The sequence below is a fragment of the Saimiri boliviensis genome, chromosome 10 (genome assembly GCF_048565385.1).
Source record: "Saimiri boliviensis isolate mSaiBol1 chromosome 10, mSaiBol1.pri, whole genome shotgun sequence".
Classification (NCBI taxonomy): Eukaryota; Metazoa; Chordata; class Mammalia; order Primates; family Cebidae; genus Saimiri; species Saimiri boliviensis.
The window spans coordinates 116,286,486-116,303,010 of record NC_133458.1 but is presented as its reverse complement, the minus strand read 5'-3'; the positions used below and the strand labels follow the sequence as shown (position 1 = coordinate 116,303,010).

Below are 16,525 nucleotides of genomic sequence, written 5' to 3'. Positions count from 1 at the left end.
CAGGAGGATCGCTGGAGCCCGGGAGGTTAAGGTTGCAGTGAGCCTCGTTTGCACCCCTGCATTCCAGCCTGGGCAACAGAGTGAGATCTTACCAAAAAAAAAAAAAAAAAAAAAGGATTTAAAATTTCAAACCTTTCCTGTAATAAAGTTTTCTTTTCTTTTTCTTCTTTTTTTTTTGTTTTGTTTTGGTTTTTGGTTTTTTTCTTTTTTTTTGACCAAGCCTTGCTCTCTGTCACCCAGGCTGGAGTATAGTGGTGCACTGTTGGCTCGCTGCAACCTCTGCCTCCGAGGTTCAAGCTATTCTCTGGCCTCAGCCTCCCACGTAGCTGAGATTACAGGTGTTTGCCACCATGCCTGGCTAATTTTGTGTTTTTAGTAGAGACGGGGTTTCCTTATCTTGCTGAGGCTAGTCTCGAACTCCTGGGCTCAAGCGATTCACCCACCTCAGCCTTCCAAAGTGCTGGGGTTAGAGGCTCACTGTGCCCAGCCAAGCTTTTCTAATAAATTGCTTAGAAAATATAATGGGCTAAAAACATGTTTAAGGTTGGGCTCAGTGGCTTAAACCTGCAGTCCCCATACACTGATAGACTGAGGCAGGAGGATCACTTGAGACTAGGAGTTTCAGACCAGCCTGGGTCTCAAATTGGATGGATGTAGTGACATATGCCTGTAGTCTCAGCTGTTTGGTAAGCTGAGGCAGGAAGATCATTTGAGGCCAGGAGGTTGAGGCTACTGGAAGCTGTGATTGCACCACTGAACTCCAGCCTGGGCAACAGCGGGACCCTGTGTCTATTTAAAAAAAAAAAAAAAAAAAAATTAAAAAGCAAAAAATAAAGCCCATAAAGGAAACACACAAGATCTCACTGAAAAAAATTATATAACATGGAAAGAAATAGAATTGACTATTTCTAAGACAGAAATATTAAGCATTGTAAAGGCAGCAGTCCTAAGTTAATCTATAAATTCAAAGCAGTGGTTGAATCCTAGCAGGATTCTCTTTTGGAGTGTTACAATATTGATTATAATTCTTGTACAATAAAATTTGGAGGAGAGTAAGTGAAGAGAAGAGGTGGATAGAAGGAGATATGTGCTATCATGCTTTCAAAAAATATTAATAGCACAATATGGTATTGACATCAGAGTAGAGTGATCAGATTAGATTACCAAAGTAGACCTCAGATAATTGGGGATTTAGCATATACTTTAGCATATGATGCATCTCAGTAATAAATGGTAGTGGAGTAGCTGACTGGCCACCAGGCACAGATTTTGATAAATTCAGTTATCAGCTGTTACGTCTACGTCTACCTCTATAGTTTCTAGGAACTTTCCCTGCCTCAGTATGTCTATTCCATCTTGGATGCTGCTTTCAGTTAGGTAACTTCAGTACTCAGTTATCTTTCAACATCACATATAATTGCAATTCTTTAGCTAAGTGTAATGAAACATTTATTAAAAGACTATTAATGGGCTAGAGGCTTGCTCATTTAATTTCATAGCTTCAAAATAAAATCTTAAATTTCCAAAAGAGGAACAAATTTCTAAGCAAGGTAATTTGACCAATGTTAGATAGGATCCAAATCTAAAGCTTGCTTCTAAAGTCTGTCTTCATTATAATTAAGCAAAGTACCTTCTTATATCTGTATTGCGGATTAGGTGCAATGGCCCATGCCTGTAATCCCAACACTTTAGGAGGCTGAGGTGGGAGGATCACTTGTAGCCAGGAGTTCAAGACCAGCCTGGGCAATATAGCAAAACCCTGTCTACAGAGAGACAAACCCACCCGGTACTATGTAGACCCCAGTTATGCTTCCAGCTAAGCCTCCCTGAGCCCCGTATTCTACCTACACTGGTTTACACAAGTGTTCCTCCCAAACATCTATACTTTGCTACTTCTGTGTCTTTGCCTATGTTCTCTCTTCTGGTCACATATTTATCTTATTCCATTTTCCACCTGTCTATGGTTTATTTATGCTTGGAATTATCACCAAAATTCTTTACCTGTTCCCTAACTTGAGCAAGTTTTCTTGCATTTCTGCAAATTGCAAGTATCTCTGACTTCCTGTATTCCAGTATGCTTTATACTTCTACTATAATGCCCATCAGTCTTCCTGGGATTGATTGATTATGTTTACATGGTTACTGGGAAAAGTATACAAAAACAAGAAATAGTTTCTGAACCTACAATGTAGGAAAAGAGATGTAAACAACCAAAATAGAAAGCAGGATGAAAAAAATGTCAAACCAGTAGCATGCAAAGAGTAATACTGAATAGTAGTGGGGAATGCAGAAGACTTGTTAATTAGATTACTTTTGATCTGAATCTTGAGAAGCGAGAAGAATTCAGCTATATAGAATTTAGAGAGAAGGATCAGGAGCATAGACGTGAAGGAGTGGCCTGTGGGGAGAAATGCACTGGGAAATGAGACTAGGAAAGCAGATTGGGACCAGATCTAGAGAGCTACAGAAGTTGGGCCTTCTGTCCAAGGGAGTACAGTTGAGGAGGTTGTAAAAATTGGACTTTCAGGCGAAAGAGAGTAAAACTGTACAAAGAATAAGATCTGATTGTCTTTAAAGCTTTGGTTTATAGAAATGTTAAATATATTGAGACAAAAAAGTATATTTCAGTGATAGATGGCTTTAAAAACATGAAAGGCCTCATATAAATATGTGTTTCTGAGGTATCATTCTAAAGCTCAGCTAAAAGAATTTCTGGCAACTTTGGCCATTACTTAGATACATTTATACATGCATTTATATTTACATACGTATGGAATATTTTTACTTTGAATCAGTGATACATCAACATTTTCTTTTTACATATGCAGACCAGCTGACAATTTTATATATAATATACAGCTATCCTTGAAATTTGGCATACTAAACATAAGTAGATTTGTCTTTTGTTTTTTGAGACATAGTTTTGCTCTTTGTTGCCCAGGCTGGAGTGCAGTGGGCGTGATCTCGGCTCACTGCAACCTCCGCCTCCCAGGTTCAAGCAATTTTCCTGTCTCAGCCTTTTGAGTAGCTGGGATTACAAGCGCCCACCACCACGCCTGGCTAGTTTTTTTATTTTTAGTAGAGACAGGATTTCACTGTGTTGGCCAGGCTGGTCTCAAACTCCTGACGTCAGGTGATCCACCTGCCTCAGCCTCCTAAAGTGCTGGGATTACAGGTGTGAGCCACCGCACCCAGCCAATAAGTAGATTTAATCAAATTTTCATCTACATATTACTAAGTCAGTTTTTAAATGTTTATTAGCTGGAGTTGCCTATTTGTTTATAGCATTTCTTCTACAAATTACCGTAACAAGATTTACTAGTTAATACCAAAATAATTAGGGTTTTTCAAGATACAGATAAGCCAGAGTAAAGCAGTTAGAATTTCTTTGTAACTTAAGATCAGCAGCAGTACTTAAATTGAAGAACTTTAATGTTTCAAGAGTGTTATGTTTAGGGTGCTTCCACTGGTGGCAGTTAGCAGTAGTCTTTACAGTTACCTTCCTGAGGTCATAAAGGAATCTGTTTCTGCTGCTGTTGTAGACTGCCTTATATTCATGGGAAGGAGGAGTGACAGGTACCAAAAAACCAGAGAGGGACTAAACTCTATTTCTTTATTTGCATAAATTTGTTATATTGGTTTTAAAGTATAGGTCACATATTTTGAGTATTTTATTTTGCAAAAATAAAAGTCCTCTCTAAGAATTGGAATTCTTGGATTGTTAGAAATACCCACTGAAAATACAATAATTTCTCAATTAATTAAATCGGGATGACTAAAATATTTAATGGGAGCCGGAGTGGCTCATGCCTGTAATCCCAGCACTTTGGGAGGCCTAGGTAGGTAGATCACTTGAGGCCAGGAGTTTGAGACCAGCTTAGCCTATGTGGGGAAATCCTGTCTCTACTAAAAATACAAAAACTAGCTAGGCTGTGGTGGCACATGCCTATAATCCCAGCTACTCAGGAGGCTGAGGCAGGAGAATCACTTGAAACTAGGAGGCAGAGGTTGCAGTGAGCTGAGATTGCACCATTACACTCCAGCCTGGGTGACAGAGTGAGACTGTCTCAAAAAAATATATATATATATAAAATAAAACTTTTTATAGACTAAGGCTTGAATTTTTGTGTATTTAAAAAATGAGCTGATACTTTGTATAAAGGTTATATGTATTCTTTTGATAGTTTATAATGATGTACTTCTTTTTATGTGTTGCTTAGCCGAATATGTGGGAGTCCATGTCCTGCAGTGTGGCCTGATGTAATCAAACTACCATATTTCAACACCATGAAACCAAAGAAGCAATATCGTCGAAAGTTAAGAGAAGAATTTGTTTTGTAAGAAGGGGATGTGTAAACATCCATATTGCATGAATGTTTTACTTATTAATTCTAGTGAATTATAAATGTTAGCCAATTCTCTAGTGTTCTGAGATAAGCCTGTAATTCTTTTAGGGCATTTAATTTTGAGTTCTGTTTGCTACATGCAGATTACCATTTTACCATTATTATGGAATCAGTGATTTCAGGTTGTGTGTTTGATTTGGTGCTTACATGAAAGAACTTTAATAAGACCATTTAAATATTACTGGAACAGTGTCAAGTTACTTGAACTCAAGTTTTCATTTTGCTTTAGAAAAAACCATACTGTGCAGTTCTTAATTTGTGTAATAACAGCAAATTGTCCATGTAGTAATAATAGTATTGCTTGCCGAATGGTTACAAAAATTATTTATAAATAATGAAATATTTATTCAAAAGAAAAATTGAGATTTATTGGAATAAAGTATGGTATTATGCACATGTAAAATGTTATCTAAAATTATTTTTAAATTTCCTTAGTTTTAGTTTTAAAATTTAATTAAAAATAATTTAAGCTCCTAAAGAAACATAAACTTGTGTCTAAAGAACATACCTGACTTTTATAATCCTCTCATGCTAGTATTCCTGCAGCTGCATTAGACTTATTCGATTACATGCTCGCCTTGGATCCTAGTAAGCGCTGCACTGCTGAACAGGCTCTTCAGTGCGAGTTCCTCCGAGATGTGGAACCCTCAAAAATGCCTCCACCAGAGTAAGTGACTTTTTATTATATTAGCTTCCACATACACAGACAGTTTTAATAACATATAATGGTATTTCATGCCTGGTTATGAGAAAAGAAATATAATCAAAAGAAAGATAAAACAGCAGTAATACACATAATTTGCACATCTGGGTTATAGGTGCTTGCTTAATGTTTACCCACAGGACTAGCAAAAACAGCTGGCTTCTAGCTAATTTTAGGCTTGATTGACCTCAAGATTTAATAATATATTTCAACTCTAATAAAATATTACTGCTGTTGCTATTCTGATACTACTTCTACTAAATACACTACTAGTAGTAGTGCTGTAGCTATAATTTTAAGAGCTATGCTAAGCATTTTTTCATGTATTACATTAATCTTTATAATCTTGTAAGGTAGGTATTAGTATTATTATCATCATCATTTTACAGAGGAGGAAGCAGGCTCAGAGAGGTTAAGAAACTTGCCCAGGAATACAAATCTAATAAAGGGTACAGCCAGCTCTCAAATTCACATTAGTCCAATAAGAAAGAGAGGTTCTGAAAATACTTTATTTATAGTATACTATACAATATATATTTCTTATCATTGAATGAAAGACTATTAGTATCAAAAGCCTGTATGAAAGGAAATATAGTCTGATGGGGGAAATATACAGTTTGGGAGTCAAAATAGCTGGCTTCTCTTGAACCTTTACCTTCACATGGCTCCTGTTACTACTCTAGGATTGACTTGAAGAAGGGGTAAAGGAAAAACAGTCCATTTGCATCTCCTTGACAGGATCTAGAAACCTTGTAGGTATTTTCTTAGTAATTTTTTTTTTTTGAGACAAAGTCTTGCTCTGCCACCCAAACTGGAGTGCAGTGGCAATATCTCGGCTCACTGCAACCTCTGCCTGTCTGGTTCAAGTGATTCTCCTGTCTCAGCTTCCTGAGTAGCTGGGATTACTGGCATGCACCACCACAAATGGCGTATTTTTGTATTTTTAATAGAGATGGGGTTTCATCATGTTGGTCAGGCTGGTCTTGAACTCCTGACCTCAGGTGATCCATCTGCCTTGGCTTCCCAAAGTGCTGGGATTACAGGTGTGAGTCACAACGCCTGGCCTTTTCTTAGTAATGTTTAAAATGATAAGGAGCATCATTAAAAGCAAGCATATTATCTATAATGATAAAATATTTTCATGTAATAAAATTAGCATATTTTAAATGAACAGACCTGGGCTCTGGAGTTCAAATCCTGGTTCTTCTACTTATCAGTTAGATAGTGCTTATTATATTTCTGTGAGGTTGTCATATTCAGCTTCATTAAGCTTTTATTGAGCTGTACATAGTTGTCCTTTGTGGGATGATTTGAAAGCCAAAATGGATCTGTTATCTGATATCATGAGGGACCCGAATCTTTCACTGTTGAATTAATTGTTTTATGTTTGCTTTTTTCTTAGTGTGTCTCAATAATCTTAAAACTTGGGCTCAGTACCTCTTCAAATGACATTTTTTTTAAACTTCTGACTTGGAAAAATTTCAATTCTACAGAAAAATAGAATAGTACAATGAGTATTCATGTATATCCTTTACCTAGATTAAGCAATTATTAATAGTTGGACACATTTGCTTTATCACTATACTTTTTTCCTCAACTAGTTGGATATCATGTTGTGGAGGTGACATTTATAAATATCTAATCCTATCTGTAAGAACTAGGACTTTATTCTATATGCATACCATACCATTATAAAGCATATGAAATTTAACGTGAGAATATTTAATGGTCAGTCTATATTCAAATTTCCCCAGTTGACCCAATAATTTCCTTTATAGGTTTTTTTTTAAATAAAGAATTTTTCAGAGTTCAACATTCTATTTATTTGTTATATCTTTTTTCATCTTTAATTACTCTCTGGGGAAGAGAATCTGATGGCATTTAACATTTTTGAAGATTCCAAGCTAGCTGTTTGGTAAAATATTTCACAATTGGGATTCTATTGTGTTTTTAAAATCAGAATTAGATTAACAGTTTAGGGGCAAGAATATAACCTAGATGGTGATCCTGCTCTATGATCATTATGTTCAAGAGAACATAATGTTATTTTGTACCATTATTCTTGGTAATGGTAACTTTGATCAAGAGATGTAACCACTCTACTTTAAAATGTCAACATAGTAAATGCTGACATTTTTAAGTAGAACAGTTACATCACTCTTGTAAATGTCTCAAGTGGAAGGCAACTATCATAGCATTTTGATATCCACCAATAGTTACTTAGAAAATGTTGAGCAGTGTACATTGTCCTATTTTCATCTTGAACTTAGGTTACTCCTATAGGCTTTTATTCTAATGTAACATATTTATGCTTGAAAGTATTTTATTAATTACTATATTATATATTTTTAAAAACCAGTACATGTATATAAATGGAAATTAAATTTCATAACATTTCCTGTGATTATAAAGCTCTCCTTGATTGAATTGTCATTGCAAATGCCAGTAGTGAATATTTCCATTTTAAATAAAGAAAAAATTAGTAATTTTGTTAGAAGTACAACCTAATGAAAAAGATAGGGCTGAGATTTTTTTTCCCAAGTAGTTTGCATACCTGTTGATTAATACTGCTTATTCTAGAATGAGACATATTTCTACATTAATTGCAATTTTGCTTTTTATTTTTACAAGTATGCTTGTAAATAAGTATTTGAGAATATAAGGAGTTCTGTCATAGTTACCATCACTGAGTTATTGGAACTCCTTTGACATGTGAGAAGTCTTTCATCAAAAATGATTTTAGGCCAGGCACAGTGGCTCATGTCTGTAATTCCAGCACTTTGAGAGGCCAAGGCAGGTGGATTACAAGGTCAGGAGTTCAAGACCACCTGACCAATATGGTGAAACCCAGTCTCTTCTAAAAATACAAAAATTAGCCGGGCGTGGTGGCGGGTGCTGGTAATCCCAGCTACTCGAGAGGCTGAGGCAGAGAATTGCTTGACCCCAGGAGGTGGAGGTTGCAGTGAGCCAAGATTGCACCACTGCACTCTGACCTAGGCCACAGAGCAAGACTCCATCTCAAATAAATAAATAAATAAATAAATAAATAAATAAATTTAAGGCTGGGCACAATGGCTTACGCCTGTAATCCCAGCACTTCAAGAGGATGAGGTGAGAGGATCACTTGAGCCTGGGAGGCAGAGATTGCAGTGAGCCAAGATCACACCACTGCACTCCAGTTTGGGTGACAGAGCAAGACTCTGTCTCAAAAAGAAAGTGATTTTAGGCCGGGCGCAGTGGCTCATGCCTGTAATCCCAGCCCTTTGAGAGGCCAAGGAGGGTGAATCCCTTAAGCACACAAGTTCGAGACTACCCTGGACAACATAGTGAAACCCCATCTGTCCTAAAAATACAAAAAAAAAAAAAAAAAAAAGCCAGGCATGGTGGCACATGCCTGTAATCCCAGCAGCTGAGGCATGAGAATTGCTTGAGCCTGGGAAGCGGAGGCTGCAATGAGCTGAAATCATACCACTGCACTCCAGCCTGGATGACAGAGTGAGACTCTGTCTCAAAAAAAAAAAAAAAAGATTCTAATGACGTCTTCCAGGTGTCAAGTTAAGATTCTTTCTCCTTCAGTTTTGTTAATAGTAAAGAATTGGAGCCGGGTGCGGTGGCTCAAGCCTGTAATCCCAGCACTTTGGGAGGCCGAGGCGGGTGGATCACAAGGTCGAGAGTTCGAGACCAACCTGGTCAACATGGTGAAACCCTGTCTCTACTAAAAATACAAAAAAAAAAAAAATAGCTGGGCATGGTGGCTCGTGCCTGTAATCCCAGCTACTCAGGAGGCTGAGGCAGGAGAATTGCCTGAACCCAGGAGGCGGAGGTTGCAGTGAGCCAAGATCGCGCCATTGCACTCCAGCCTGGGTAACAAGAGCGAAATTCCGTCTCAAAAAAAAAAAAAAAAAAAAAAAAAAGCCAGGCATGGTGACTTGCACCTAAGTAATTTCAGCACTTAGGAAAGCTAAGGCAGGAGGATTGCTTGGATTGTTTGAGCCCAACCTGGGTAACATAGTGAGACTGTCTTTACAAAAAAAAAAAAAAAAAAAATTAGAGATCACATGATCCACAGAATGATTTTTTTATCTAGTAATTACTTGCTTTTTTAGTTCTCTTACCAATACTTATGACATTTTCTAGTACTTACTACCTTTTCTTTCAATAGCGTTTGTTTAATCCAGTATACTTAAAAAAGATTAGGAAATCAGCATGTAGGATCACTGTTACTTTGCCAATCCATTTTTAAAACTGTTTCTTAATGATGTTATTTTAAGTATTTTGCCAAAACCTTGGAACTGTATAGGTTTATTCCACTCAATTTATGGGAAATGCCTGCCTTATAATCTAATTATAAACTGTGTCCTTATTGTAAAACAAATCACTTAAATCAGATTTAATTTTATCAGAACACACCTGACTGCATTTTTTTTTTAATTGAAAACAAACACGTTAACACACATTTGAGGAAAATTCTGTATGCTATCTATAACAAATTCTGAATGAATCTCATTACATACATTACTAAAGCATTCAAATAAAGATGATCAGATTGATCCAATATTTAAATAAAAACATTTTATAAACAACAAAATATATCTGTATTTTATAATATGATGTAATGAGTAGTTAAAATTATAAATTACTTAGGAGGTAAGGACTATGAAGAAAGGCATTTGTATTCCTTTAGAAAGTTGGAAGATGGGCCGGGCGCGGTGGCTCAAGCCTGTAATCCCAGCACTTTGGGAGGCCGAGGCGGGTGGATCACGAGGTCGAGAGTTCGAGACCATCCCGGTCGACATGGTGAAACCCTGTCTCTACTAAAAAAATACAAAAAATTAGCTGGGCATGGTGGCTCGTGCCTGTAATCCCAGCTACTCAGGAGGCTGAGGCAGGAGAATTGCCTGAACCCAGGAGGCAGAGGTTGCGGTGAGCCGAGATCGCGCCATTGTGCTCCAGCCTGGGTAACAAGCGAAACTCCGTCTCAAAAAAAAAAAAAAAAAGAAAGTTGGAAGATGTATCAAGCTCTTTTGGTCAATTTTTTAGGAATAATCAAATGAGAGAGTAGGGTATTTAAAAATCAGATATAGGCCAGGTGCAGTGGTGGTGGCTCATGCCTGTAATTCTGGCATATTGGGATGCTGAGGTAGACAGATCACTTGAGGCCAAGAGTTCGAGACCCACCTGGCCAACATTGTGAAACCCTTTCTCTACTAAAAATAAAAAAATCAGGCTGAGCTCAGTGGCTCACCCTGTAATCCTAGCACTTTGGGAGGCTGAGGTGGGCAGATCACGAGGTCAAGAGATCAAGACCATTCTGGCCAACATGGTTAAACCCTATCTCTACTAAAAGTACAAAAAAAATTAGCTGAGCATGGTGGTACTTGCCTGTAGTCCCAGCTACTCGGGAGGCAGAGGCAGGATAGTCACTTGAACCCAGGAGGCAGAGGTTGCGGTAAACCGAGATCGTACTACTCCACTCCAGCCTGGCAACAGAATGAGACTCCATCTCAAAAGAAACAACAACAAAAAAAGCTGGGCGTGTGGTGCTACACGGCTATGTTCGCAGCTACCAAGGTTGAGAAATGAGAATTTCGGGCTCAGGTGGAGGTTGCTATGAGCCGAGATAGTGTCACTGCACTCCAGCCTGGGCAACAGATGAGACCCTATCTCAGAAAAAAGTCTGGGTGCAGTGGCTCATGCCTGTAATCCCAGTACTTTGGGAGGCCGAGGCGGGTGGATCACCTAAGGTCAGGAGTTTGAGACCAACCAGGCCAACATGGTGAAACCCTGTCTCCACTAAAAATACCAAATTAACTGGGTATGGTAGCACATGCCTGTAATCCCAGCTACTTGGGAGGCTGAGGCACAAGAATCACTTGAACCTGGGAGGCAGAGATTGCAGTGGGCTGAGATCACACAATTGCACTCCACCCTGGGTGGCAAGAGTGAAACTCTGTCTCAAAAACAAACAAAATTAGAAATAACTCCATTAATTGCATTAGATGCCCTTTCAATCCTAAAGTAAGTATAACTAGAAAGTGAATTAGACTAGCAGCCAGCTCGTAAGCTTTCTTTAACAGCAAGTAGAAAGCATTAAGCTATTTATAAGACAAAATATCAGTTGCCACTAGAATAAATATTTCATCATGTGAGTTGATGGAAATAGTTGTAAACTACCTAATTGAATTATGACCAATGATATCAAACATGAATTAATATATTGCCTACTTTGTAAGAGGCACTGCCCAAGAGCTTACAAATGTTAACATACAGTACCTCTACCCCATGAAGTAGATAGTATCGTTAATCCCATTTTTAAAGATAAGGAAAATGAGGCACAGAGGTCAAGTTACATGCCTAAGACACACTAAGTAAGAGACTGAGCTGGCATTTGAACCTTTAAGAAAGCAAGTAGGGCCAGGCGCGGTGGCTCAAGCCTGTAATCCCAGCACTTTGGGAGGCCGAGGCGGGTGGATCACGAGGTCGAGAGATCGAGACCATCCTGGTCAACATGGTGAAACCCCGTCTCTACTAAAAATACAAAAAATTAGCTGGTCATGGTGGCACGTGCCTGTAATCCCAGCTACTCAGGAGGCTGAGGCAAGAGAATTGCTTGAACTCAGGAAGCGGAGGTTGTGGTGAGCCGAGATCGCGCCATTGCACTCCAGCCTGGGTAACAAGAGCGAAACTCCGTCTCAAAAAAAAAAAAGAAAAAAGAAAGCAAGTAAAAGTTTGGTTATCTGGAAAACATTCTCGATTCATCTCAAAGCGTCAGCATCAGTAACTGTACTATTTTAGCTATTTGTTGGGTGAAGTTTGTCTTTCCTAAAGATGAATGTTAAGATCATCCATAAAGAATCTCTTACTTTTAAGAGGGTTAAGCACAGTGGCTCATGGCTGTAATCCCAGCACTTTGGGAGGCTGAGGCAGGCAGATCACCTGAGGTCAGGAGTTCGAGACCAGCCTGGCCGACATGAGGAAACCCTGTCTCTACTAAAAATACAAAAATTAGCCAGGTATGGTGGTGTGCACCTGTAATCCCAGCTACTGGGGAGGCCGAGGCAGGAGAATTGCTTGAACCTGGGAGGCGGAAGTTGCAGTGAGCCGAAGTCATGCCATTGCACTCCAGCCTGGGCAACAGAGCAAGACTCTATCTCAAAAAAAAAAAAAAAAAAAAATAAGGAAAGAAAAGAAAAGAATCTTACTTATAAATTGTGGGAGGGAACGAAAGCTCTTTTTAATGGATTGCTTTGCTTTCATGGGGCTCTCCTTCAAGAGGAAGCTTCAGGATGGAAAGGTGGAATCACTTCAGTTACTGTATTCTGTAGTACTACAGTATATCTGAATTTAAGGTATCCCAGCAGAGGCTAAGGCCCATATCTCCTCATACACACACTTAGAAAGGAAAGTCTTTGGCGGGTTTATGATGCCTGAAAGCTTCCCAATATCGATATTTCAAATTGTCCCTTTGTTTGTTACTCCAGGAGGTTTTTACACGCTGAGGCAATGCATCATAGTAAGATGGCTGAGAGGTATGCCTTTGTTTTGTTTTTGGACCTCAGGTGCATAGACTTGGTTTAATCATAATCTTTGTGTCACTCATCATTGGTCCATGCATGGCTCTCTTTTATTTATTTTAGTTACTTTAAAATAAAGTTAATAAGCAGCCATGAACCTACCAGACAAAAGCTAGAACCTTGAAAATAACATACTTTAATCATATTACCCTTATCCCCTCCAACGTATCCCCTTGCCGCCTGTCACCTGAGGTACCATCATCCCTGTTTTCTTTTGTATATACTTTTTGTTGCCATCTATATGTACTCATAAAAGGTTATATTTTAAAATTTTAGTTAATTTTATAAAAGTGTCATGCTGTTTGTAATATTTTGGGAATGACTTTTAAACTAATACTGCTAAGATTCAACCATATTGTTGCATCTGCCTTTATTTTATAACATGAGTAATTGTGAAAGAGGAGATACAATAGAAGAACTTGCATGAACAGGCAGGCCATCATCAAAGCTCAATCATAGGAAAGTGGACATATGGATATGGAAATTCCTTTAAAAAAATTCCAGGTGTATCCCCCTTCAAGAGTCTTCATGTACCTCCTAGAGGTAAACAGGTCTGAGTTGAGGACTATTCGGTATATATCACCAGGTGGGGTTGCTTAAGGGAATTTGTAGATATTCTGGGCAAGTTTATTCACCTTTCTAAGCCTCAATTTTCTCATCTTTAAAATAGATACAACAGTAGCATTCCATTAAACACTTAATTAGGGTAAGAAGAAAGCATTTATAAGTCAAATATTTGTATCTTTAAGCAAAAGTTATTCTCTAGTGTTACCAGTTGTATGAAGTTACTTTAAGATAGAATTGATGAAGAATTGTGGGCAATTTTGGTAGTTGTTATTCACAACTCTGTAGCCACTCTATCCCTGGATTACCCATTTTGAAACTCATCTATAGCATCAGTTTAATTCTAGAGCATTTGGATAGATAAGCGTCTAGAGCATTTGGATAGATAAGCAAATAAGTTAGTAAAAAGTTTTTACTATAAAGTTCTTCACAAATATTATGTTCTAGCCGTACTTCTTATTTTATTATTATTATTATTATTATTATTATTATTTTCTGAGACAGGATCTGGCTTTTTCACCCACGCCAGAGTACAGTGGCATGATCTCGGCCCTCTGCAGCCTCTGCCTCCTGGACTCAAGCCATCCTCCCATCTCAGCCTCCTGAGTACCTGGGACTACAAACATGTGTCACCACACGTGGCTAATTTTTTTGTAGGGACAGGGTTTCACCATGTTGTGCAGCCTGGTGAACTCCTGAGCTCAAATGATCAGCCCACCTCAGTCTCCCAAAGTGCTGGGCTTACAGGCATGAGCAACAGCATGTGGCCCTTTACTACTTTTTTTTTTTTTTTTTAAATCCCATATCTAGTTTGTATAAGTGGCATATTTTTCTTTTTTGTGTGACAGTCTGGCTATGTCGTCTAGGCTGGAATGTAGTTGTATGACCTTAGCTCACTGCAGCTTCCACCACCCAGGCTCAAGCTGTCCTCCCAGCTCAGCCTCCCAAGTAGCTGGGACTGCAGGTGCACAACACCATGCATAATTTTTGTGTTTTTGGCAAAAACAGGGTTTCGCCATGTTGCTCAGGCTGGTCTTGAACTCCTGGGCTCAAACAGCCCTCCCACGTTGGCCTCCCTAAGTGCTGACATTACAGGCGTGAGCCACTGTGCCTGGCTGGAAATGGGCATATTTTTCTGCCTTCTTTTTCATTTTTTTTTTCAAGGTATGATACACTATCATAAGAATTGATTTTGAAAGGTTGCACCAATAGTAATAGTGGCTTTTTTTTTTTTTTTTTTTTTTTTGAGACAGAGTTTTACTCTTGTTGCCCAGGCTGGAGTGCAATGGCACAATCTCTGCTCACCGCAGCCTCCACCTCCTGGGTTCAAGCAGTTCTTCCCCAGACTCCTGAGTAGCTGGGATTACAGGTGCCTGCCACCACAGCCGGCTAATTTTTGTATTTTTAGTAGAAATAGGTTTTTGCCATGTTGGCCAGGCTGGTCTTGAACTCCTGACTTCAGGTGATCCACCTGCCTTGGCCTCTCAAAGTGCTGGGATTACAGGCATGAGCCACCATACCCAGCCATAGTAGCCTATTTTCATGAATATATTATTTTTCATTGATTATTCAGAAGCCAAAGAAAAATAGTTTTATCTGTAAAGACAAAGCAAGCCCTGAAAGAAGTGGGGCAATAAGGATGATTTTTATTGGAGGAGTTTTACAGAGCCATTCTGTGAAGTCTTCAACAACTATTTGGGGTGGGAGCATGGCTTGGTGCTACGTAGTAACTTAAGCATTTTTTGTTAAGAAATGCCATTTACAATATAGTTCCTTTTTTTTTTTCAGCCTTCCTTTATGGCAAGATTGTCATGAGTTATGGAGTAAAAAGCGAAGAAGACAGAAACAGATGGGCATGACTGATGATGTTTCCACAATTAAAGCCCCCAGAAAGGACTTGTCTCTGGGCTTGGATGACAGCAGAACCAACACACCCCAGGGTGTGCTGCCGTCTTCACAACTGAAATCTCAGGGCAACTCAAATGTGGCACCTGGTCAGTAACGCTTCTATGGGTTGGTTTCCTTCACATTGTTTTGTGGTTAATGCTGACCACATTGCTGTAGTGTTGAAGCATCTTGTGGCTAATGATAAAAATTAACATTTATTCACTGAACTAGACATTTCTTTGTACCAGTACAGAAGTTTCATTGCTGTTGATGCCACAGTTTTAAGTAACCTTAAGGTAATTTATAAAGAAGCATCAAATTACCTGATTGGCAAGTCCTCAGATTTTTGTATTTCCTTTTTGCTCTTAGTGCAGGAGTCAGTAGGTCTTTTACAAACACTACTCTCATTGAGGCTCAGCATTCAATGTCTACAGATGCTTAAGGAGTAGGAAGAACGATGTAAGAAGACAGCCAAAAACCATAATGGGAGCTCTTTCATACCATATATAAAGTCCTGATGTCACTCCTAATGTTTTAATTTCTCCGAATATAGTAAAGAATCTAAAAGATTGGAATCCGATATTTGCGCCCAAAACAACTTACAATATGAGAAGGGAAGGTCCGGCATGGTGGCTCACGCCTGTAATCCCAGCTCTTTGGGAGTACAAGATGGGCAGACCGCTTACGCCGATGAGTTCGAGACCAGCCCGGATAACATCCTGAAACTTTGTCTCTACTAAAAATATGGAAAAATGTAGCCAGGTGTGGTGGCACGCACCTGTAATCCCAGCTACTCGGGAAGCTCAGGCACGAGAATTGCTTGAACTCAGGAGGCAGAGGCTGCAGTGAGCCAAGATTATGACACTACACTCCAGCCTGGGTGACAGAGTGAGACTGTCTCAAAACAAACCAACCAACAAAGGACGGTATTTTATATCTAGTTATTTTAGGAAAACTTAAATTTCTTCCTCTGACTCACTCTGTCATAGAGTAAGCTTTTTGATACAGTCTGCCTCTTTAATGTTGTCAAGAGTGTTAAAATCATTTAATTCATTTAACAACTTTTTTAAAAGGACATCCACTTCCTCATTTTGCCTAAAGCATCCAGAAACATTCATCTTTAAGTTCTAACAGAGATTGATATAAAATGAGAGAGAGAGAGAGAGAGGTGGTGGCTTATTAAACTTGAAAAAATAGACGAGCAGTTTTTAAGAGATGAGTAAATGTTGATTCATCGGTTAGTTGATTAAAACAGATATGTGGATCAGACTGAACTTTTGGTGGTTAAAGATAAACATAGGTTAACTGAGAAAGCTTTAAAAAGATTACCATTGTCGGGCGCGGTGGCTCACGCCTGTAATCCCAGCACTTTGGGAGGCCGAGGCGGGTGG

General features: G+C 38.8%; 1 protein-coding gene across 2 annotated transcripts in view; it reads left to right on the top strand.

Moving 5' to 3' along the window:
* Positions 1-16,525, top strand: part of CDK13 (cyclin dependent kinase 13) — a 121,600-nt gene that overhangs the window by 98,035 nt on the left and 7,040 nt on the right. For both annotated transcript variants that reach the window (XM_039462077.2, XM_039462078.2), the window contains exons 10-12: positions 4,221-4,337; positions 4,942-5,073; positions 15,036-15,241. In XM_039462077.2, the coding sequence (XP_039318011.1) occupies positions 4,221-4,337; positions 4,942-5,073; positions 15,036-15,241 (455 nt within the window). The remainder of the gene's footprint in view (positions 1-4,220; positions 4,338-4,941; positions 5,074-15,035; positions 15,242-16,525) is intronic.